Genomic DNA, 26690 nt, shown 5'->3' with positions numbered 1-26690 from the left:
TATATACATTTCTTTAAGGGACAGTATATATTGATGAACACTTTCATGTAAATATATGCCAGATTATAGCCACATGCTGATTTCCGTCTGTAGTCCCTTGCAGGTTGATGTTAACGGATCAGACGCATTACAAATGTACACAAGCACAAGAACAGACATGTACATGTTACTAAACTTCACACAAAAAAAAAAAAAAAAAAAACGATTGATGAAACGGACAATGACGACACAATATGCGAGACAGACCGGGACGTAGGGAGACTATAAGTTTAAGGTGCTTTAGGTACTAAGTGTTAAAGTGACTGGTGCTTGTGCTAATGTGCTCATTTCATTGCACTTTAATGCTGGTATAGATTGCACATTGCTCAAAATGTCAGTATTTCAGTGTCACAAGGGCTACTCGTGCCTCTCTGCCTGCAGTGGTTAGTACATTTTCACTGTGGCTGCTGTCGCACAGTGGGCTGTTTGGCCAGTCCTAAGAAGTGCAGACAGGATTTTTTCTCCTTATTCATATAGTGATCTGACTCATACTCCATGCTGATTCCTGCTCGCCCCTACAAGCTGTTTTTAAATGCTTCATTATTTAAGGAAATGACTAATTAAACAAATTTCACACCCATCGTACTAAATATGGACTGGACTTCATTTATATAGCGCTTTTATCCAAAGCACTTTACGACATATGCCTCTCATTCAGGGGGTGAAATTAAAGCCTGCCGCCCGCCAGGGGCGCTCAGTTTTTACCTTTGCCGCTTGCCACTGGGGGGTCTGCCCGCCGTGTGGCGTGTGTACGTGTAGTTCATAACGATACTCTTATTTTGAAAATCTGTGCGGGTCTCATTTCCGCTCCAAGCGCAGCTCCAGTCATAATATTGATGGCTCCGGCAGTTAGCAGCATTTGGTTCGTATGATACTCTTATTTTGAAAGAAACCGTGGCAACGAGTCATATCTGCCCAGCCCTGCAGCGGGATACTATTGGCTTCTGCTCGTATCAACACAGAGGCAGTCTGCTCTAGTCTAGACCGGACCTCCATGAGCTACCGTTACTGTTTAAACAATGACCCAGTCAACTATTCACTTTTAGTTTAATACATGACGAGGCATTGTCTAACGGTATCTAGCTGGCTAGCTACTGATATCAACAAATGCTCCAGCAATAGTCGACTCGAGTGCATAATACTACTTGACCTGAACCCCAGAACCCACCTCACCCCTGCCCACTTTGACGTGGGCAGGGGTGAGGTGGCTTAGAGTAGACGACAGAGTACAGCAACTTGCAATGGGCCTGGTCTACAAGATACACTACACGACCAAGGTACCCATGTACATGTCAAAATACTTCCCAAAGGTCAGTGAATACCACAACCACTACACCAGAGGAAGCTCAACAAATCATGTTAAACCCAGATTCGGCTCAAACAAGGGACTAAACACGTTTCGCAATTATGCCACAACAATGTGGAACGCCCTACCCAAAGCTGTAAAGGAATGTGAATCCCTGCCCACATTCAAAACCGCTCTTAAAGAGCACCTACGGGAGGCTGCAATTCGAAACTGGCCACCGTAAATGCCCAAAACCCCCACCACCTCCTAATAGACAGTCTCCTCCCCACCGCATGTATATATTCCCTCCCCGCCGTATGTATATTTCCCTCCCACCCACCCACCCCCTCCTAATGTACAGTCCCCTCCCCATCATATGTATATACTCGGTCAGGATCTAGGGGTAACAGTACTGTATATTTGAATACCGCTTATGTCACAAATGTATCAGTACTAAATACCTATATGTCCCTATGCCATAAATGTCATGTACCGTACTTTTCGGACTATAAGCCGCGGCTTTTTTCCCCATTTTTCGACCCTGCGGCTTATATAACGGTGCGGCTTATATGTGGACCAAACCCGAAGATATTGCTTTTTTTACTGCATTGAAATGTTATTTATCTGTTCCCTTATTTGCTAAACTTAATACAACTTGTAAATGAGTTAATTCTTGTTATTTGTCCGACAGTATTGTGACAATCCCCTCTTTGCACGAACCCTTACATATGGTAATTAAACATTAAAACACCTGCGGCTTATAGTCCAGTGCGGCTTATATATGTACACATCATTCAATTTAGCTGCTGCGGCTTATAGTCAGGTGCGGCTTATAGTGCGAAAAGTACGGTATGTTGTGTATGTCATAAATGTCTATATGAATTGAAAATGGGGGACCCTGATGGAAACAAGACAAACGTCTTTCTCAGGTCTGCATCCCCTTAACAATTGTATGTATTGAGCCGTACTGTATTGTACCCATTCTGCAATCTGTTAAATAAAGTTTTCATTCATTCATTCATCATAATACCTCCGTTCCCTCGTTAGCTAGCTCACGTTAGCTAGCTCACGTTAGATCTATATGTCCCAGTAAACTAAATTGTCTTAACGTTACCTAGCGGGCTAGCAGTAGCTACAGATAGCTCCTGATATCAATGTCTTATAACATTGATTCAATGCGTATTGTAGCTGAGGGCTTTATGAATGTGATTTGACCAAAGAACCCTAACATTATACCAATAGGGTCCAGCTGCAGCGCCGGAGAATCCTTGCATGCTGAATGTAGAGTATTAGTATAGGGCCCCGCTGCAGCACAGGAGAATCCTTTTTGGAGCTGGAGGCTACTAGAGCAGCGGTTCTCAACAGGGGTTCCGCGGAGAGCTGCCAGGGGTTCCGCGAGATGCCTGGCAATGTTCTTTAAAAATATAGGATAATACAGTCTTATTTTGAAAATCCTATAGTGGGTCTCATTTATGCCCACGCGCAGCTCTAGCTATAATAACTAGGCTCCGAAAGCTAGCAACATTAAGGTCATTATGATACTCTTATTTTGAAAATCCGTGGTGTCGTGACTCATATCCGCTCCAGCACACAGCCAATAGGATGCATCTCCACACAGCAGGCTGAGCAGTGAGCAGTAGCGTCTCTCAGCTCAGCAGTAGTAGCGTCTGGATCTGGAACGCGGACATTGAAACACAGCAAGGGTAGTGTTTTTGCGACCCAAAACAAATCCCTGCTGTTTTATTCCGCAACGGGTCAAATGCATATAACATGCTTTGCAATCCTTGCCATTCCTTTATGACCACGTTGTGTTTAAGACCGGAATTGATGTCCCGTTAGCATAAGCTAACAACAAGCTAAAAGCCCTGTTCAGAGCGACAGAGAACAGCAGGGTGGGAACTTAGTTGGAAGGAGGACTGGGAAGGAGGGGGGGGGGGGCATTCTCCCTCTATGTGTGTGCGTTTGAAAAGATGATGAAGTCAGACTACTATATTATATTGATAGTAAATGTACTGAGGGTGGACAGACAGATTATGTTGATATTTAAACATAAAAAATACAATACATAATAAATGTATCCATGATCATCATGCAACATAAAACAATTGCAGGAACGGTTTGGGAGAGGAAGGTGTTTTAGGTTGCGTGTTCCAAAAAATTTACTTAAAGTTTAAAGCTCAATATATCAAAACGTGGCACTTTATAGTGAACAGGCACTTTATAGTGAATCCAAATTCTTTTTGGATTACAGAAAATTATCCCTAAAGTGCTATCTGTTGCAGCTGCACTGTTTTCCATGAAAATACCATATTTGGATAAGTTTGACCATTTCTAAAAATCTGAAAATCATTATTTAATAAAACACAGAAAAGGATCACCAAGTTACTCTGGATAAAAAAAACCTTTACAGACAACATTGAGACAAAGCTTCCTGACACATCTCCATCCAAACTCTTGGAAGAACTCATTGAAATCTCATCTGATACCACCTGGAGAGCTAGTTTCAGAGTGTGGTGCTGAGTACCCAGTATCTCATGATGCTGCAGTTAAGGTGTTGATACCATTCAGCCCCACATATCTGTGTGAAGCTGGCTTTTCATCCATGACAGCTCTGAAAACAAAATATAGGGCCAAGTTGAGCCTTGATGATGACATGCGTGTTGCCTTGTCAAAGATCTCCCCACGTATTGACCGTATTATTAGCCAGCAGCAGCGGACCTCGCATTGAGCTAGAAATGTCCACTGAGTGAACAAGTGCTTATTTTCTGTATTTATTTATATTTTTTGAGAAATGGTAACTTGGTGATCCTTTTCTGTATTTAAAAAAAATACATGATTTTCTGTTTTTGAGAAATTGTCAAACGTATCCAAATATGCTATTTTTATGGAGAACAGTGCAGCTGCAACAGATAGCACTTTAGTGATCCTTTTCTGTATTTAAAAAAAAAAACTTTTGTCATCAGATTCAGATTCAGACAACTTTATTGATCCCGCGTGGGGCAATTCATATTTGCAGATTCACCAACAAGCAACAAAGACAAACAAACAACAAAACATATCAACGACAGCACGGCAAATAAAGAGTCATTGTATCATCATTGTAGCAAAAAAGACAGGACCGGGAAAGTCTTTATCGTATGTAGGGGTGCCCTGGAATATTTTATTGAACACAGGGGTGCCTTGGCAGCAGAAAGGTTGAGAACCCCTGTACTAGAGTACACACAGACAGTGGAGCTGTTTGCAGATAGCGAGCATTTTGACTTATTGCGTGGTGGCGATGTCTCGCAGATAATACAACTACAAGTATGATTATATAATATATATTTTATTAAAAAAAAATGTTTTTATATAAAATATATATATATTTTTTTTTTATCAAAAAAAATTTGCCAGGTAAGAAATATGCTTGGCGGGTAGATTCTTCCCATCTACCCGCCACTGGCCGGTGAGTCAAAAAGTTACCGTACTTTTCGCACTATAAGCCGCACCTGACTATAAGCCGCAGCAGCTAAATTGAATGATGTATACATATATAAGCCGCACTGGACTATAAGCCGCAGGTGTTTTAATGTTTAATTACCATATGTAATTAGCATTGGGACACAATACTGTTGGACAAATAACAAGAATTAACTCATTTACAAGTTGTATTAAGTTTAGCAAATAAGGGAACAGATAAATAACATTTCAATGCAGTCAAAAAAGCAATATTTAGATTTTTACATTTTCGGGTTTGGTCACGGCGAGTCACATATAAGCCGCACCGTTATATAAGCCGCAGGGTCGAAAAATGGGGGAAAAAGCCGCGGCTTATAGTCCGAAAAGTACGGTAATTTCGCTCCCTGCTCTCATTCACTCGCACACCGACAGCGGAGGCAACCATGCAAGGTGTCTTGCTCAAGGACACTCAGACACACTGCCCGGGAGGAGTCGGAATTTAACCGGTAACCTTCTGATTACCAGACGACCGCTCTACCTCCTTATCCACTGTTGCCCCACAAGATAAATTGTTATATTTTCATGATCCTTACACACCCACACGTTGTTAAGCATACCTTTAGACGTAACAGCCGTTATTCGTTTTCAGTCAAAGGAGTGTCCCCTGAACACGTGGCATATTATTTAATTTGAGAACCAAGGAAGACAATAGAGTTCTATTGGGTGAATAATATTTGTCCCGTCTGTTATTAATCCTGTGTGTGTTCTCCAGGATGAGGAGAAGCGCTCGGAGGCCATGCCCATGCTGGAAGAGTCGTCTCAGGCCGGTTGTCTGCAGAGCTCTTACATGCTCTGGGAGCTCAAACGTAAAGCTTCTGTAAGTCTCTTTCGGTCTTCCCTTCTACACTATTGGCTGGCTCATATTTTGTATCCTTTTTTACTTCTATTCGGCACAATACGGTATATTGGCTGATAAATGAAGCCAGGTGTTGGACTCATGAAGTGATACTCTGGGCTCTTGTTTTCCAGATGGCAGACCCTGGCAGGTACCTCCAGTGCGTCAGAACCCTCAGGGACTATGCTGCCAAAGGATGCTGGGAGGCACAGGTGTGTGTGGTGCTATCGTCTTAATAATAATAAATAAAAAATATTATAACTCATTTCAAGAAACCCACGGTCGCTTCACAGTCAAGAGGGCTAGGGAAAAGGGGTAATAGGGGAAAAGGAGGGGGTCAGGTAGAGGGATAATGAAGGTGTCCAGGGTTGGGGCGTTGCGGATTTCGGGGGGAGAGAGTTCCAGAGGGTAGGGGACGCCACACTGAAGGCTCTGTCACCGAAAGTCCACAACCTGGTGCGAGGGATGGAGAGGAGACTCGGATAAGAGGATCGTAGGTTCCGGGATGGAGTGTGCTGGTGGAGGAGATCAGACAGGTATCGGGGGGCGAGAGGATGGAGGGACTTGTAGGTGAGGAGCAGGAGTTTGAAGGAGATGCGGAACTTGACTGGGAGCCGGTGGATGAGGGTGGGGGGTGATGTCTTACTCTTGTCCCATTGGTTTGAGTGTCAGTAAATTGTATGCCCCCTTGTGTATTTTTTACGTTTTGAACTTTTGACAATTTAGTTTGTGTAGAGTTGAATCTCTGTCTGCATAACATTGAGTCTTCCCTGCCATTCATCATTATGTTTTTTAAAGGCTGGGAAGTGTCAGTCAGTTCGTTCAGAGACTGTTTCTATTCCCACCTTTCATCTCTCCATTTCCATTCCTGGTTCCATTCCAGACACACTGTCTGAAGCCTTGACCCAGACACACTGCGTTGGAAATCACAGAGAAGAGGATGACTCATTCACATTATAGGAGGCTCCTATGAGAATATACCACTGAATAACTAGACCAGGGGTGGCCAACCCGCGGCTCGCAGCCCGTCAATGTGCGGCTCTTCCATCCATAAATTATTATTATCCATTATCTGAAAAAAGAAGAAAAAAAACGTACTGTCATAAAAGCGTCAGCTAAATGACTAAATGTAAATGTATTATACATTTTTTTATGTCACTCATTCCATAAGGACGTAGAATAAACCTTTAATTTTTTTTTAATTGTCCATTTGCATGTTCTTGGTATCTGAATCTAGGGACATATATGGATCAGAAATAGTGTTGTCTGTTACTAGGCTTGAGTAAATTATAATGAACCAAACGAGAATATCAATTCTATATATAAATCTAAGCAAATGAATAAAGGGAAGATGATTAAACAGAAGGTTTTGAAGGCGGTCAGGTGGCGTAGCGGAGATTGCGTTCGTCACCAACGCTGGATTCGCCTGTTCGAATCCAGCTCCCGGCGTTGTCCCCAGCTTGGCTGGCCGTTCACACTAATACAATTGGCAGTATTAGAGGGTGGGAAAGCTGGCGGGTGGGTCCGGGTCGTTGTAAACAGCAACTCCTACAGTTCGGTCGGGTCGCCTGCTCAGCACGGATAGGATCTAAGGGGGGTAGTGTGATCCTTCCACACGTTACACCCTCTCAGTGAGAGTCCGCGCTGCCAGGTGAAAAGAAGCGGTTGATTGGCTAGACGTGTGTCGGAGGAAGCACGTGATAGCCTCCACTCTCCCAGACCGACTGTGGGGGTAAGTGTGCAGCGACCATGAAGGGGATTGGGAATTGGCATAACGACTAACATTGTGATGGGAGAAAAAAGGAGGGGGGAAAAGATTAAAAAAAAAACAGAAGGTTTTGTAGATACAGTACTGAATTCTGCCATCTTTTTTATAATGTAAATTTCTCCACCATTTTTCATCGTATTGCAACACAGTTTTTTGCAAGACGTTCACATGTTCTGTTTTATGGCAATAACGTTCAGGTTTGTGGGAGACGATCCCAAAAAATAAGAGAAATAAAAAAGTAAATCCAGAAGTCAGATGATTGACAGGGGCTGGTGTGAGCTGGGTAGGGTAGTTTTTCGAAATTCGAAAGCCCAGAGTCTCTTCCTTCAAAAGGCTACACTCACTTTTGGCTGTGCCACTTCCTCCTGTCAATATGCGCCGGTTTCCGACTCAATGCCCTGAGATTTCTATAATCTTATATTTAACTAATAACAGTTAAAATAATTGGTAAACAAACGTAATGCTGAAAATATACACTTTTACTGTATATCTCGGGCTTAAGAGGTTAACCCTGTGAGGCCCAAATAAAAAAGACATTAGCAACTTCAGAGGCCAGAGGGTGAGACCTATAAACACATGAAGGGTGCCGTGACTGAAAAAAAAGGTTGAGAAACACTGGTATATGGTGTGGCTCTTTGTGGTACCACAGTAATTTTTGTGGCTCTTAGTCTCTGACTGGTTGGCCACCCCTGAACTAGACTCATGCTGTGTCGTATTTTAAGGCTGTCCCCAAACCCTGTTTTTAGGGTTCAAACGTTCGCCAGGGTTTTTTCTAACGTTTTTTTATTTGTATTAATACATTTTATTATTATAGATTTTACGGGGTGCGGCATTGCATAGTCTATCGGTGAATTTTTGTTTTGTTTACAGTGGTGGCTGTTCATGTAAACAAAGCACTCAGAAGAAAATAAAGGGTCAGTCAATAAAGCAGTCAAACATACCGGTAATATCATATAACGCACTCACTTTTAGTTGGGTATGCCATACACGCCAGCCACTTCACCCAGGCGTTGCGCGATGTTTACTCCAGAATGTTTTATCTCCAGTTATTTTGTTTCTTTCTTTCTCCCGCACGGCCCCGTACTTCAGAGTTAGGTTGTTGGAAACGGTGGATCTTTTGGGCATGGTGTAAATGGGCATGGTGCTTGAGCACTGCTGTGTTGTGTGTAACCCGCTCTAGCATCCCCACCTCCCCGGTCGCGTGTCTGATTCCCCCCCCCCCCCCCCCCCCCCGAACGTTCGAACCCATTCATTAAAATCCAAATGCCAGCGTAACGAACGAACGTTCAGGCTCAGCCTTATCGTCTTTTGACATCACCCACAAGTAACGCATGTTTTTTGAAGATTCTATTGGATCTGGGGGCCATACAGTATAGCCAAAATAATCTAAATACATATTGACGACATCAGTGGGATATCACAAACGTCTAGTTTTTCAGAATAGCACCACCATGAGTAAAAATTACTCAACACTTCACAGGCCAAACATATATTTTTGTCCTCCAAGGAGATCAATAAAGGAATATCTTATTGCATCTTTGTGGTAGTCGGTGCAAGGATCTGGCAGTCATAGATTGAAAAAGTGATTTTTCAAAATGGCAGGAAATCCAACATGACAGATTTGGTCTTACGGGATATCTGTTTTGCATGAGGAGCCGCATCTATGAGTATAATTTGTGACTGTACGACAAACGGTTACAGACGACGTTTGGCCTGATGGTGGGGCTAGAGGTCAGGTCATGGGGTCACCAAAATCAATTGGATTTTTCCTCTGAAAAACTGAGTTATCTCATTCGCAATGAAGGATCTGTTGCTGCAGTCGGGGTGAATCCTGTGGTTTTGTAGATATGATTACAGGGTCGTGCTCTCAATCAAATCTAGTGTAATGAATCAACCTGAACAGTAATCATTACTCTGACCCGGTACACCATTAGACACTTTGCCTTTCAATTTATCCAACATATTTACCCCCCTCTTTCCTTTCCCCCAGGTGTCCCTGGCCAAGGTGTGCAGCAGTGGGAACCCCCTGGGTCTGGAGGGGCGGGCCTGCACCGACCTGGTGGCTCAGGTGTTTCGCTCCGCTCTCCCGGCCCCACAGAATTGTCCCGGAGAGCTCCTCCGACGAGGCATCAAGGACACCATGAGGTAAAGCTGTGATCTCCCCCTAGTGCGACTATGCGTCACCCCGGTCCGTTTAGTAGATTTATCTTCTCTATACTAATTAGCTTTCCTTCGGGGATCGCAGTGACGATGACTGATGACTCAGTGTTTTTTTTTACCATTGCATTTCAGCTTTCACTAATGACATCAGGAGAAGTCCACAATGTTGTCAGCCGATAACCACAGGAGAACAGAGTGGGACTTGTTCTCAATAAGGAAGAAATTCCATCAGTTTATTCACAGTTCATAGTATTCTCATGTTTTTTTTTTTTTTTTTTTGCCATACGATATGGCCACGGATGTCGTTTAATGATCATCACCTGTTATTTTATTACAATCATGTTCACCAGTCCAAGATGTCTGCGATCAAATGCTACCTTCCCTTCACCCATGTCTCTGTCTCTTGCTCCATTATCAGAATCAGAAAGGTCTTTATTACCAAGTATACTTTTCACATACAAGGAATTTGCTTTGGACGTTATTGGTGCGACATTAGCGGACAGACAGATAATACAATAAAGTGGTGGAGTAAAATAAAATGAAATATGCGCTTAGAAGCACAATAGAATAATATAATTATGAAATAAAATATAGGCCAGGGCTGTACAACTGTATATAAGAGGTTGAATATAATTATATGAGATATAAACTAAATCAAATATAGCACAATAGATATAGTACAATTATAAGTAGGAATAGGTAAAGAGATCATTCCCATTATCACTCCCTTACATTACCTGCTCTTGCCATCTCTTCATCACACCTTTTCCCCTACTCTCCATCTGTTTCTCTTTCTGTCTCTCTTTCTCTGTCTCTTGCTCCCATCGTTTTCATTACCACTCACTCGCACTACTCTGCTCTTGCCATAATTTCATCCCATCTTTTCCCTTCTCTCTAAGGTACATCCTGGTGGACTGGCTGGTAGAAGTGACCACCATGAAGGACTTCTCCAGCCTGACACTGCATGTGACTGTGGGGTGTGTGGACCGTTACCTGTCCCAGCGCTGCGTCCCCAAGGCCCGCCTCCAGCTGCTGGGCATCGCCTGCATGGTCATCTGCACACGGTGAGGCACTGGTGGTGGCTGTATGTCTGCACACAGTGAGACACTGGTGGTGGCTGTATGTCTGCACACGGTGAGGCACTGGTGGTGGCTGTATGTCTGCACACGGTGAGGCACTGGTGGTGGCTGTATGTCTGCACACGGTGAGGCACTGGTGGTGGCTGTATGTCTGCACACGGTGAGGCACTGGTGGTGGCTGTATGTCTGCACACGGTGAGGCACTGGTGGTGGCTGTATGTCTGCACACGGTGAGGCACTGGTGGTGGCTGTATGTCTGCACACGGTGAGACACTGGTGGTGGCTGTATGTCTGCACACGGTGAGGCACTGGTGGTGGCTGTATGTCTGCACACGGTGAGGCACTGGTGGTGGCTGTATGTCTGCACACGGTGAGACACTGGTGGTGGCTGTATGTCTGCACACGGTGAGGCACTGGTGGTGGCTGTATGTCTGCACACGGTGAGACACTGGTGGTGGCTGTATGTCTGCACACGGTGAGACACTGGTGGTGGCTGTATGTCTGCACACGGTGAGACACTGGTGGTGGCTGTATGTCTGCACACGGTGAGGCACTGGTGGTGGCTGTATGTTCCAAAGCATCTAGTCTGATGGAAATACAAAATAAATTTATAATAATATAATACATATAATAAATAATTGTTTCATTCAGAAGCACTAAGATGATTGTTAAACAAAGGCTCTAAAAATAACTTTGTTAAAGTGCTGCTTTATCTCTATTTCAGAGCACGTTCATGGGAAAAATGTAATGCAAATGTAATGTTCTGTTGTTGTGGGTATGAAAATGTACAATAATCGTTGAATGATATTACTTAATGGCTCGGGAGGTAGAGCAGTCGTCTGGCAATCCGGAGGTTCCCGGTTCGATCCCCGCTCCTCCTGGGCAGCGTGTCGATGTGTCCTTGAGCAAGACACTTAACCTCTAATTGCTCCCGATGAGCAGGTTGGCACCTTGCATGGTTGCCTCCGCTGTCGGTGTGTGAATGTGTGAGTGAATGGGTAAAATGTGAGTAACAAATTGTAAAGCGCTTTGGATAAAAGCGATATATAAAAAAGCAGCCAATTACCATTTACTCAATGATCGTGAGTAGCAGCTCTAGTTTTGCGGTGTTCTGTATTTGTGCTCTGTTCTGTAAAAACGCCCTCTAGCTATTATAATATAGTAACGGTAACAGTTGTTATTGCCATCATTACATTATCAGATAATGAGAGCGTTAATGTTAGGGTTGCGATCGGTGGAGGGGGGTGGTGGTGGAGTGAGCTGAAGGGGAAATAAATTGGATGTCTTATTTGTTTTGTAACATGCTGTTAAATCGTTTGAGAAGTATAAAACAAAATGCTCTCTGTATTGAGAAAAAGGTTTTTGCTCTGGTTTCTGACTGTGTGTATATGTACTCCGCTCCTCACAGCTACATCAGTAAAGATATCCTGACCATCCGCGAGGCCGTCTGGCTCACAGACAATACATATAAATACGAGGACCTGGTGCGCATGATGGGAGAGGTGGTCTCTGTGCTCGGGGGGAAGATCAGGGTGAGTTCACGCACGGAAAGATCTGAGCCCAAAGGGCCTTTTCCAAACCATCAGTATCATCCATTTATGTTCCCCAATATCCCACTGTTTGATTGGCTGTCTTTAACCCTTTCCCTACCACACTACCAAAGGGTTAACCCTTTCACTACCACACTACAGACGGTTAACCATCTAGTGTGGTAGTGAAAGGGTTAACCTTCTGTAATGTGGTAGTGAAAGGGTTTAAACGCGCACTGCACATAACGAAAATGCACACAATAAAGTCTTTCTGGTCTCTCCCCTCAGACTCCCACGTTGCTGGACTACGGCGAGGTTCTGCTGTCCCTGCTGCCCCTGGAGAGGCGGACTGCTCATCTGTTCAGTTACATCAGTGAGCTGTCTCTGCTCTACTCCACCCTCACCATCCCGCCACCTGCCAGGATGGCCTGCGCCACCCTGCTGCTCACACGGGCACTGCACCACTACGGTACTGAATAACAACCACTGTCTGCTGTATAGGGCTGGGCTATATGACGATATTATATAAATATCGGGTACAGTTCATTAACGATACACTTTTTCAACGTATCGTGGATATCGTGATGTTTTGCCCAAGAGGATTGTGTCGCGTCAATCTGTCCACACGTTACTCGTTCATATCTCAGCCTGTGCTGAGATATGCCCATTCCACGGTCTGTTAATAAAGTTTTCAATCAGACAGATGTATGGAAAGGCTTTTATTATAACATTCGTTGAAGTAAAATCATTATGCCTCATTTAGTCATCCTGTGAAGCACTGGTCTCCTACTCGACGGCCGCGGGGAGCTAACGTTAGTAGCTTTGTTGATGTTCAGCACACGGGACATTCAGGAAGTCAAAAACTAATAACGCTTGCCGATTGGTGCTAAGAACAGCAGGGCGGGTGCAAGCGGTGTGACGTCATTGGCAGACTCGACTGTCAATCAAAATGATTATGTTTCCGTCAGAATGAATGAATGAAAACTGTATTAAAAGGTTGCAGAATGGGTACAATACAGTACAGGAGGATGAAGACCAGAAAAAGACTTTCGGCTTTTTTACATAAGAAAAACATTGTGATGTGTATCGTGTATCGCCGAAAGGTCAGAAAATATCGTGATATCATATTTAGGCCATATCGCCCAGCCCTACTGCTGTATATCTCTTTTATACACTTTTATTTTATTTTGTATTGTATTTATTTTATATATATATATATATATATAAATAAAAGAAGGTTAATGGAGAAATCAGTGACGAGAAAATGAACCTCGTATGTGTTTAAAATGGCCTCATGAGATGTACCAGTTCAACATATTGGTCTGGCAATCAGGTGTTTGGAAAATGTTTTTCTCTCTCAACCTCTCCTGTGGAGTACGACTGCTTTGATCCCTGCCTCACCTCTCTTTCTCTCGCTCTCGCTCTCTGCAGCTCCAATCTGGCCCAGCCAGCTGGCTGACTATACAGGCTTCTCCAAAGAAGACCTCGTGCCCTTCACCCTGCTGCTCTACATCAAATGGTGAGCCTCCCTCACAGTGCTTTGCTACCCGCTCCGGCTGGACCGGGATCCTAGCAAACAATCGGCTCCCGATATCCGTCTTGCTCTGTTGTACCGGCAGTCATGTTCACACTTGTACTAAGGCCTTGTCCAGACTAAAAAGATTTCGGTCGTATCAGGCAAAGTATTTGATCGTATTTACCTTTCATCCACACGGAACTGCGTTCTGGGAGCCTGAAGACGCTACTTTCTGAGACCAGCTTTCAGAGTGCGCAATTCTGCGTCACCATCTTTACAAGCGAAACGTGTCTTCTCCTGAACCGATGACGCGATTGCCCACCTCTCCCTTACCCCGCGTGTGAAAACATCAGTAGTTGCGTTTGTGTTACAGAAGCTATTGAGCTTGATCAGGCTTTTACAGCTAAATGTACTGCGCCTGTACTACCACCGTCGACAACAGATTGACATCTCCCTTAATCCGCATGCAAACCCAGACAAAAAAAGAAACATGATACATATACGTCTTATATGTCCTGGCTAGAAGTGTTTATTAAACACTGGGAGTTATTATTAAACAACAATGGCATCAGAGTAGTTGCGTTCGTGTTACAGAAGCTATTGAGCTTGATCGGGCGGCTACTGTGATGCAATACACGATACTAACTAGAGATTAGCGTCACATAGCTGGCCTTTTTCTGAAAAGTTAAACCCAAATAGTAGCCAAGCATTATTGTTCGATAGCATACGCCTTCAGTTGATCATGACAAATCCTCTCTTACCTTGATGATTAAAAATCCATAATTTAGTAAATAAAGCTGTAGCCAGCCACCTAGCATTGATGCTATTCAAAATGCTATCCACATTAGCTAAATAGCTAACCAACTAAATACAATAGACAGTAGTATCCTGAGGTAACGTTAAATACAGACAACGTTTGCTAGTCGAAATGACTGGACACACACAGGGACAAGTTAAACATCAATCAATTAATTTATTCCAACAGGTAGTTTGAGCTGCATGTGAGCCGCGGTCTTTCTCCTCTCCTTTGGAAACTAATGTTACATTAGCTCGAAAAGCACAGAACCGGCCGACACAAGTTAAGCTGCTAGCAACAGACACTATAACACTTCCGGTCGGGCGACGTCTAAAACAGGAAAGACATTTATTTTGTACATTTGTGGCACACACTTATTATCTTGAGACGTTTCATTTTTACCGAAACCTTTTTTTTAAATAAACTAAACGAAAAAGATCAAAATCGTTTTAGTCTGGACAAGGCCTATGGGCGCTTTCACATATAGTTTTGGTGGACTCGGTGCGGTTCGGGGGGTGAAGTTGCAACATTGTTGCATTCTTCATTTTGTTCGTCTGCGTTCACATTGCAATTTGTCAAGCGCACTAAACTTTCTGAACAATGTCACACGGTCGAAAAGGGCACTCGTCTATTGGACACAATAGAGTGAAAATGTGTGTGTGTGACTGGCTGCGAGCCCTAACGCGTGTGTGTGCGAGCGCGCGCGCGTGTGTGTGACTGCGAGCCCTGTCTGACTCCAGATCAGCGGAGCCGTCACAATTTTCAGTCTGTGGTAGGGTGACCAGGTGTCCCGCTTTTCGTTGTACTGTCCCACCATTTGACCGAATGTCCCGCGTCCCGCATATTGAGAGGATGTCCCTCTTTTCGAAGCAAAAAAAAAACATGGGTCTAAAGCCCCTCCCTACTACAGTAAACGTAGCAACCCGCCTCTTGTCCACACACATTACTCTGCTCGTGACGCTACCTCATATCGCAGATCTGATTGGTTAGGTAGTAATTTAGCACTCTGCTCGTGAGAGGTGACTCACTTCCTATATTTGGTCCGCGTTTGGTCCGATGAAGCGAACCAAGACCTACGTTTTCAGGCGGACCAGAGTTTGCGTGTTTGGTCCGCACCAGAGTTCGACTGAGCATTCACACCACCCCAAAAAAAGCGGACTATCCGAGAAAACGAACTCTGGTCCGATAGTCCGGACCAAACAGCTCTGGTGTGAAAGCACCCTAAGACTGCACACACACACACACACACACACACAAAGGCCCGAAGTAGGGGTGGACGGTATAAACGGTATGAATATGCTCTACGGTATGGATTTTGACTATTACCTTGTAACCGGTAGAGCAGCTCTAAAATAGCAATGACGTCATGTAACCACAGCGCGACAATTTCACTCGTATTTGCCCCTAAAAATAGATAGAATTAGTCATAGATAATAGATATGTGCGAACTGGAAAAAGTTATTTAGGATCACAGAGGCTTCGCGCAGTGGGCGTGTCGACACGCAATTGTCATTTCATAATAAACACAGAAGCAAACTAGCTCTTCCGCCCTGCGTTTGAAGGCTGTGTGACAACTTCTCTCGCGAGTCGCGCAGTTTCTATGTGTAATGTAAACTCTGCAACAAGTCCAATGGTCTAACATGCTTTGCATCCTCGCCATTCTGGAATGCCCACATCGCGCTAAAACCTACCACAACGTACCACAGTTTGAGAACCACTGCTCTAGTGTCTAGAACATTTTGTGTTTTGAGCACATCGTTCATCATAGATCTAGCCTCTTAATTTTGCTCTCAAAGTGCACCAGATTGATGCCTAGAGGGCCCGAGGTTTACCCACCACCAGTCTCACTAAATCCTGTGGGAAACACTGAGGATTCACATTTTTTACAGCTGTGGGTAGGGCGTTCCACATTGTTGTGGCATAAGTGCGAAACGTCTTTAGTCCCTTGTTTGTATGATAACAAGCCTTTTAGTTCATGGTTCAAAGTAATGGGAAAAGGGTGCTAGCTCGCCATCAATCAGAAGCTAGCCACAAAGACTTGCATTCACGCTCTCCAGCAGACAGCCTCCCTGCCTGGCACAACAACCACAACAGTAGGGTAGGGGTGGACGGTATAAACGGTATGAATTTGCGCTACGGTATGGATTTTGATTAGGGATGCACGATAATTATCGGGCCGATATCAGCAATTATGACATCATCCCGATAAACTCGATAACGTTATTAATAGCTCCGATAATATAATATATTTTTTGGTAAAAAAAATGCGGTGTGGGTGAATTTGGATGAAGTGCGTTTGTTTTGACTGTCCGCTCCTCCCGTTTTGCCAGTACTGTGGTACCACTGATAGTGTGTGGTTTAGGAACAGGGCGTTTTACACAAATCCAGCGCTCCCTTTCTTAGCTGTGACGTAGCCACGTAGTACGTTTCTTGAAAGCAGCGCGTTGTAAACAAAGATGGCGACGCTAGTGGGGATTGTTTCAGAGGGGAAAAGTTCGCTTGCTATTTGTAATAAATGCAATGGAAAAGTTCCACGAGGAGGGAAAAGTGCAGCGGCTTGTGATACATCCAACCTAGCAGGTCACCTGCGGCATCACCACTGCTGCGATGGTGTGTTGTGTTAACTTAAAAGCCTGCAACGACGCGGGGAGCTAAGCAAAGCTAGCCCCTTTCATGGCTGTGATGCAACCTTTGGTTGAATACGCAGTCACTTATTGCTCCGTAGTAGCCAGGCTAATTTGCACCACCAAGGACTGCTTAAAAGCTAGCGGCTTGAGCCCTTGGGTCATTTCTGTCAAACTTATTTAATTTAGCAAACGACTCGTCAATGGGTACAAGCGTGCTCGCGCCGTCGTATACCAGCGGTGGTGATGCCGCAGGCGACCTGCTAGGCTATGTGTCCACTCAAAGCCTTTCTTTCAAGGCGGACAGCTTTGAAAAAAAAGCTTTGAGCGTCTTAGGTTGGATGTATTATAAGTTGTTGACGGATTGTGAATTTTCATTTGGAAAAATAAATATAGTCACTTTATCAGTCAACTGTTGTCTTGGCTTTTGTTTCTGTTGTCTGGTTAAAAGTTTATTAACCGATTGCAGAATGGGTACAATACAGTACAGCTCAATACATACAATTGTTAAGGGGATGCAGACCAGAGAAAGACTTTCGTCTTGTTTACATCAGGGTCCCCCATTTACAATTCATCATAACATAATGACATGCATGACATACAGATAGACAGTACTGCCTACATCTATACATGACATACCAGATTTGCAAATACAGTACTGTTTGTGATACGAAAAGAGTCCAGAAAAGAGAGTATATACATTTGACGTATTATTATTGTATTGTGATATGTTTTGTTTCATGTTGAAAATAAAATAAAAATATTTGATCAAAATATTTTTTTAATAATACAATAAATATCGGTTATCGGCTTGAGGAGCATAAAGTTATCGATATCGGTGCCAAAAAATCAATATCGTGCATCCCTAATTTTGATTATACCTTCATACCTTGTGACCGGTAGACTAGAGCAGCTAGTCACAGCAGTAGCAATGACGTTAACGTTTCTTGACGATTCACTCAACGTTTGCCGTGGTCGTTGCATAGTGTTTAATTGTACTGAGTTTTTCTCCACCTGCTCACGGACCTTGTCATATAGTTTGGGCATTTCAATTTGGCTAAGGAGGCTGAGAGGAGACTTGCTTTAGCGCAGCAACGGGCTAATGTTAGCCATTTTAAGATAAATTAATATACCGCGATATATACCGTTACCGTCTATGCTTCAAATTATACAGTGATATACATTTTAGACCATACCGTCCAGCCCTAAACCTGTTTTTGGGATTCGAACTTCGTCAGGGTTTTTCGAACGAACGTTCGAACCTTAGTTTTTAATAGGGATGCCCCGATCGATCGGCCACCGATCGTTATCGGCCGATAAATCAGTATAAATATCTGATCAGTGATAATGCTTTATTTTCGCCGATCGTCAAAACCGATCTCACTCGCTGTCGCTGAGTTCTGTCTCAGACACCGGGTGGTGCGGCGTCTGCTCATCCCTCCAGCACGGGTCTAGTCTAGTGAGACGGGACACGGGAGGACGGCGTCTCCCTGAGCTAACGTTAGCTTAGCTACCGTTACAAAATGACCCAGTCAACTATTCACTTTTAGTTTAATACATGATGAGGCATTGTCTAACCGAACGGTATCTAGCCGGCCAGCTACCGATAGCTCCTGACATCAACAAACGCTCCAGCAAGTCTAGTAGAGACGTGTATGATACCTCAGCTAGCTCACGTTAGCGCAAGTTAGTTCACTGTTCAAAACGAAATGTCCCATTGAACTAAATAATTCACTGAGGCGTTGTATTAACGTTATATATCCGGCTAGCGGTAGCTACAGATAGCTCCTGATATCAATGTCTTATAACACTGATTCGATGCGTATTCGAGCTGAGGGCTTGCTGAACACAGTAACGTTATACCAATAGGTCCAGCTGCAGCGCAGGAGAATCCTGGCCGTAGCTCGAGCCTACTCGAGTATAGGTCCAGCTGCAGCTTCGGAGAATCCTGGCCGTAGCTGGAGGCTACTAGAGCAGTGCTTCTCAACTGGTCTAGCCTCGGGACCCAACATTTTCCTTAGTCATTAAGTCGCAACGCACATTTTTTAACCACTGATTTATTTCAACAACAAAAAAATTGCAGTAATACACAATATTTCATGCACTGTTAAAAACATGAAATAAACAGTGCAACAAAAGTGCAACTAGGGCTAAAAACCCAATGCAATTCAATAATAATAGATAATATATGCTTCTTAGCAGATTTCTTAGCTTAACATAACAGACCTACGTTTGGGGAAACTAATGGGATAACTGGGGTTGCAACAAAAGTGCAACTAGGGCTAAAAACACAATGAAATAAAATAATAATAATAATAAATAATATATGCTTCTTAGCAGACTTCTTAGCTTAACATCCCAGGGAACTAATGGGATAACTGGGGATGTTGTTTGCTCCTGACAAGAGTCTGGTAGACAAAGCAACTCTGAGGTCATGCTCAATGTCCAATATGTTCCTCTGCTTTGTCTTCAGTTGGACCAGAGCCGAGAAGCCACTTTCACTTTTTTTTTTTTTTTCTTTCTTTTTTACACACACATCCGCGACCCACTCAAAATGGCCCGCGACCCACTTTTGGGTCGCGACCCACCAGTTGAGAAACACTGTACTAGAGCAGTGGTTTCCAAAGTCGGGGTTGCGACCCAAAGGTGGGCCGCGAGCAGCCACGGGTGGGCCGTGAGATGATTTTAAAAAAATTAATTTTTTTTTTTTTTTTTTGTCAGGCCACTGAACTTAGAAGCAGGCCAGGACAGTGTTTCTAGTTGTATTCTAAAATTCTATTCTATTGTATTCTAAAATGTGACTATATGGTTTTATATTAACTTAATAAATAAACAAAAACGAAAAATCTACTTATTTCAACGAACATTTCAAACTAAATAACAGATTATGCACATAAAACGCTGAAAACAACCGAAGCAACAATAGTATTTTAATGAGGCTATTATTATTATAATTATTATTTTGCAACAAGTTAGCCCACTCATAAATAGCACATATAAATGAATAACTAACTTGAACTAACTTAATAGGATTGAAGTGATATTTGGCTTAAAAAATCGGTTACCTGGCAAAAAAAAAAAAAAAAAAAGCCTGACTGTGCATTGGGCCGCGGCTCTCTGACGCCTTATTTTCTGGGCCCTGGCCTGAAAAGTTTGGGAACCCCTGTACTAGAGTACACACAGACAGTGGAGCTTGTTGCGTGGTGGCGATGTCTCGCAGATAATACAAGTACAAGTCTAATTATATAATATATATATTTGATTAAAAAACAATATATATTTATATAAAATAAAGTTAACATTTTTGTAATCAAAAACGATCGGATCGGTATTGGCCGATATGGCTCACGACAATCGGTATCGGTGGCAAAAAACGTGATCGGGGCATCCCTAGTTTTTAATTAAAAAAAAGAATTAAAGGTTTTATTTAAAAAAAATTATAAATATCCTCAAACTAAATCCTCAATTTGAATAAAGTGATTAATCTGATTAAATGAGTTTTTTTTTTAGTTTTTTTTTTATTAAATCAAACTTTCCAGACCCACTGAGGGAGAAGCCCCAGCCCAACTAAATCAACTTTCTTAATATTCTATATATTCTAATATTTCTGAATATAACTCATCAGTTTCTTTTAATACTATAATATTAGTGTAGCCTAATCTTTATCTCCAACTGTGAAGAAAAAAACTAGGGATGCCCCGATCACGTTTTTTGCCACCGATACCGATCACCGATCGTCGTGAGCCATATCGGCCGATACCGATCCGATACCGATAGTTTTTGATTAAAAAGAAATTAAAAATTATTTTATATAAAAAGTTTTTTTTTTATATATATATAAAATATAGATATTATATAATTAGACTTGTACTTGTATTATCTGCGAGCCACCACGCAACAAGTCAAAATGCTCGCTATCTGCAAACAGCTCCACTGTCTGTGTGTACTCTAGTAGCCTCCAGCTCAAAAGGATTATCCAGCGCTGCAGCGGGACCCTATTGGTAACGTTATGCTTTGGTCATTTCACATTCAGCAAGCCCTCAGCTCGAATACGCATTCAATCAATGTTATAAGACATTGATATCAGGAGCTATCTGTAGCTACTGCTAGCCGGCTAGATGACGTTAAGACAACTATTTAGTTCAATGGGACATTTCTTTTTGAACAGTGAACTAACATCAGCTAACGCAAGCTAACGCAAGCTAACGGAGGTATCAACATGGACTAATAGACTTGCTGGAGCATTTGTTGATATCAGGAGCTATCAGTAGCTAGCCGGCTAAATACCGTTAGACAATGCCTACTAAAAGTGAATAGTTGACTGGGTAATTTTGTTTAAACAGTAACGATAGCTAGGTAGCTAACGTTAGCTCAGGTCGAATGCACTATCTAGACTCCGCAGAGGAGGTCCGCCTCTGTGTTTACAAACTCTACACGGGTACGGGCGGGGCTAGGGAGGAGGAGCAGTTTGCAGGTCCTGTGCGTCTGAGACAAGCGAGTGAGATATCCACTTGATCAGTTTCCGCGATCGGCGAATATGACTAATTATCGGAATTCCCCGATCGCATATTTATACTGATTATCGGCCGATAACGATCGGTGGCCGATCGATCGGGGCATCCCTAAAAAAAAACCCATTGGTTTAAACAGAATTAATGGAAGAAGAAAAAAATTAAGAATTTTTCTTATTAAAAATTGATTTAGAATTCGAATGCCAACGTAACGAACGAAGGTTCGAACGTTTGGGCTCAGCCCTAACACACACACTGTCGGGTCCATAAATATTTTAACATTGACCCTTTTCACAATGTTGGCTCTGTACACCACCACAATGGACTTGAAATTAAACAATCAAGATGTGCTTTAAGTGCATCTTTAATTTGAGGGTATATACATCCAAAGCAGATGAACAGTGTAGAAATTACAAGTTCCCCCCATTTTAAGGGACCAAAAGTAATTGGACGATTGGCTGCTCAGCTGTTTCATGGTTGGGTGTGTGTTATTCCCTCATTATTTCATTTACAAGGAGCAGATAAAAGGTCTAGAATTAATTTCAAGTATGGTATTTACATTTGGAATCTGTTGTCAAGGCTCAATAGGAGGTCCAAAGAGCTGACACTATCCGTGAAGCAAACCATGGAATACACTCTACAAATGCCTTCAGAATCAGATAACAGAAGGAAATGACACTGCTGGCCTCTACAAAGCACTAACCCCCAGCCTCCCTATTTTTCGTTTTGAGTGGTTCATATCCATCGACCTAACTCCTAATTAGCATTTTTATCAGCGACTTAGCTTGGTCATGGTTCTATGGTAATACGTCAGCGTTGCTAATTAGAGCTTTGAACAACTAATCCTTCATTGCCTTTTGTGTGCAGTGTGGTTTGTTTGGCAGCTAATCTCCTGCTGCTGTGCGTTTGATCAGCCGCAGCTGACAAATGGAGGACATTCTCATTCTGTTGGTAATTGTGTTTTTTTTGTCAGTTCCTCGCAGGTGGCTTCAGTTCCTGCAGAAAAACACATCTTTGATTGCTGAGGCTTGAAGGGCATGTTCAGCTAATAGAACTTCTGAATATGCCTCTTGTGTTCTGAGTGCAGCTTGACCACATGACTCATCTGCTGGGCTCTGGCTTTATACACTTATTATATACCTTTTTATATTCATATTGTAGGTCAATTATTGGTCCAAGATAGATTTCTGAGAATCATACTGAAGCTAAATGGACTGCATTTATATAGCGCTTTTATCCAAAGCGCTCTACAAGTTATGCCTCACATTCACCCATTCGATTACCAGAAGAATGCTGATGGCTATTATGTGAGGGTCACTCTGGGGTTGGTGGTTATGTGTGAGGGTCACTCTGGTTGGTGGCTCTGTGGGGGTCTGGCGTTGTTGGCTCTGTGGTTGGTGGTTCTGTGGGGGCAGTGTTTCCCATTAATTACCTAGACAGTTTTATAATGAACCGAAAATATTATTTCTATTATATATTAAAAAAAATATATATTTTTTAAATGTATAAAGTTTGCCAATAGGGATGTATCAGTAGTATTGGCAGTGGTAGTAGTCGTAATAGCAGGCATTAAAGCGTTCCGTCTTGAGACGGATTTCCGCCAATTTGATTATATTTGTATAATATTTTGATTTATATTATTGTTTTTTTTTTTTTTTTTTTTTTATTATTATTATTTTTTATTATAAATATAATGTTTGCCAATAGGGATGTATCAGTAGTATTGGCAGTGGTAGTAGTCGTAATAGTAATCCAGTATATTTTTTAATTTTCTAAAAAATAAACTAGTTCAACACAGGTAACCACTTTTGCTTAATTTCTTTGATGGCTCAAATGTATGCTCTAGTCAGTGTCTAGAACATTTTGTGTTTTGAGCACATCGTTCATCATAGATCTAGCCTCTTAATTTTGCTCTCAAAGTGCTGATGATAGAGTTGTGCTCTTCCTGATGGCTTGTCGTACAGAACTTGTAAGTCGCTTTGGATAAAAGCGTCAGCTAAATGACTAAATGTAAATGTAATGTGATGTAAATTTTAGACCATACCGTCCAGCCATACAGTAGGGTATATAGTCACAGTCAGGACAGTAGGCTCTACAAGTAGGCTCCCTTAAAACGCTAACGCTATTTAAAAAAGAATACAGTGGAGGTTAAAATAAGAATATGACTTGGCCTGAAAAAAAGTTCAGTCAGGATTTTTTTTGCTTTAATCCCTGTAATAGTAATCCAGTATATTTTTTAATTTTCTAAAAAATAAACCAGTTCAACACAGGTAACTACTTTTGCTTACTTTCTTTGATGGCTCAAATGTATGCTCTAGTCTAGTGGTTCTCAAACCTCTCCTCGAGACACCCCAGCCGTTCCATGTATTTGTTAAATTCCACCACCAGCACACCTGATTCAACTAATAAAGGGCTTGTTAAGTTGAATCAGGTGTGCTGGTGGTGGAATTTAACAAATGCATGGAACGGCTGGGGTGCTTCGAGGAGAGGATTGGGAAGCACTGCGAGTCTAGTCGATTTTGTGTTTTGAGCAAAGTTCACCATAGATCTGGCCTCTTTATTTTGCTCTCAAAGTGCACCAGATTGATGCATTTAACTTTAAAATGTACTACTGGTGTTGGTGGCTCTGTGGGCGTCTGGTGGCTCTGTGTGGGGCTCTGTGTGGGGGTCTGGTGTTGGTGGCTCTGTGTGGGGCTCTGGTGGCTCTGTGTGGGTGTCTGGTGGCTCTGTGTGGGGGTCTGGTGTTGGTGGCTCTGTGTGGGGCTCTGGTGGCTCTGTGTGGGGGTCTGGTGGCTCTGTGTGGGGGTCTGGTGGCTCTGTTTGGGGGTCTGGTGGCTCTGTGTGGGGGTCTGGTGTTGGTGGCTCTGTGTGGGGCTCTGTGGGGGTCTGGTGTTGGTGGCTCTGTGTGGGGGTCTGGTGGCTCTGTGTGGGGGTCTGGTGTTGGTGGCTCTGTGTGGGGGTCTGGTGTTGGTGGCTCTGTGTGGGTCTGGTGGCTCTGTTTGGGGGTCTGGGGTTGGTGGTGGTTAAATTTCCCTTGCATCCACCTCATAATTAAATTAAGTTGTTTAACATTTTTCTATACGGTACAGCATTATTGTACATGCCATCATACAGAGTTATATCTGGTTTATATGCAAGTGTATATAGGAGGATTATAATGTAGGTATATTCAGACCGATATGGATATGTGTATATATGCGATAAATATAGATATATAATGTCTATATATGCTGTATCTACAGCACTGTTATACATGCTATCATACAGAGTAACCTATGGGTAACATATAGTGAGGTGGGTAGTTAATAGGGGTGCACCGATATATCGGTCGGGTATCGGTATCGGCCGATAAAGTGCCTTGTTGACTGCCATCGGCCTACCGGCCGATAAGCTCACATTTGCCGAAGGCAGTGTGGCCGATAAATATCCGTCAATTTGTGTTGCGTCAATCTGGTCCACACGTTCAAACTTTGAAAAAAGTTTCAGTCAAGCGACCTGCACAACCCCACACACACACACGCTACTGCATCAAAGTTACTTATGATTTAACAAAGGCATTCGTTTTGTGGCATTAACGTTATATAGTTACAGCATATTATAGCAAGCATTACTCATTCATATCTCTCACTTCCTTTCTTTGCTCAGAGAGCCCATACTGAATTGTACCCATTCTCCAATCTGTTAATAAAGTTTTCAATCAGACAAATGTATAGAAAAGCTTTTATTATAACATTTGTTGCAGTAAAATCATTATGCCTCGTTTGGTACTCCTGTGGAGCCCTAAAACACCTATTGTTAGGTTTTAGTGAGTTTTTCCTTACCTTCGCGTGGGATATGTCTGGGAGTGCTTGCATTCTTTCATTTATTTGCATTTATCTTAAATTTTTTGGACCTTATGGTGTTCTTGTTCTGTTCTTGACTTATTGTTATGTTTTCTTCTTGACTTGTTTAAAGAAGACCTGTACGGCCCATGGGGACATTAACGTGTGTTGTCGGGCCTTATAAATAAATTTGATTTGATTTGATTTGGTAGTTACTCGTGGCCGGCCGGGAGCTAGTGTTATTAGCTACGGTAAGTTTGTTGTGGTTCTGTGGTGTAGATCAATGGCGGACTTCCCGGAAGTAAAAACCGAATAAGCGCTTGCCGATTGGTGGTAAGAACTAGTGATGTGACGATTCATCGATTTGCATCGGTGCGCCAGCGTAAAACGTTCACGATGCGAGTGCACCGGTGGAATAAGTCCGCATCGGCTAAATTTCAGGCTGAACTCGCGATGCATCTTGTTGTAGTGTCTTTGCATCGGTCAAAACCGATGCATTCATATAATTTCCTCTCATCCACTTCTGTCAGCAGTGCACTGTGACTGCACACAGCAGATACGTCACAGTTACAACAAACAGTGGAAGTCGAGGAGGAGACATGAATAGAATTGATCAACATGGCTAACGCTAGTAGCCTCTGGCTAACGCCAGTTAGCCGTTCAGCTAACGCTAAACTACAGTGTCTAACTAACTAACTAACGTGACTCTGCAACACCAGTTCCATTAGTGAGGAGGGGGGGGGGGGGGGGGGGGGGGTGTATATTGAAGACGCTTGACAACAGGTTAAAAGATAACTTCACATTTATTGGCAATTCGGTTCCTTATATCGCTTCCTCCAGCAGGTTCCAACTGTGTTGACAAAATGCAATCCTGCTCAGCTACGGAGCATCAAAACGCTCTCTCTCTCTCTCTCTCTGTTCAATGATTTTTTTTTGTATTTTATTTTTTTATTATTTTTTAAACAAACATATAAACAAACATGACAACACACGATAAGATATACAAGCATTAATTGTCAGGGCACATCCAATGAGATCACATTTTTAGTTAGTTGTCTTATATAAGATATACCCCTAATACCTGTTATCCTAAAAAAACCTACACACACATATGCTCCAGCTCGAACCCCCCCCCTCCCGGACCCCACCCTGAGAAGTACCTCCACTATCCCTCGCACCTAACCAGACACTACCATTATAAGCTAGCTTTTATTCTCTCCACCACTTCT

At 42.8% G+C, this 26690-nt stretch overlaps 1 protein-coding gene across 1 annotated transcript in view; it reads left to right on the top strand.

Moving 5' to 3' along the window:
- Nucleotides 1-26690, top strand: part of ccnf (cyclin F) — a 48421-nt gene that overhangs the window by 3776 nt on the left and 17955 nt on the right. Inside the window, exons 7-13 of the mRNA XM_084329448.1 lie at nt 5535-5639; nt 5792-5869; nt 9416-9570; nt 10485-10649; nt 12073-12196; nt 12482-12662; nt 13625-13712. Of these exons, the coding sequence (XP_084185574.1) occupies nt 5535-5639; nt 5792-5869; nt 9416-9570; nt 10485-10649; nt 12073-12196; nt 12482-12662; nt 13625-13712 (896 nt within the window). The remainder of the gene's footprint in view (nt 1-5534; nt 5640-5791; nt 5870-9415; nt 9571-10484; nt 10650-12072; nt 12197-12481; nt 12663-13624; nt 13713-26690) is intronic.

This window comes from Notolepis coatsorum (assembly GCF_963971535.1).
Source record: "Notolepis coatsorum genome assembly, chromosome: 14".
NCBI lineage: Eukaryota > Metazoa > Chordata > Actinopteri > Aulopiformes > Paralepididae > Notolepis > Notolepis coatsorum.
This window is presented reverse-complemented; position numbering and strand designations above follow the sequence as displayed.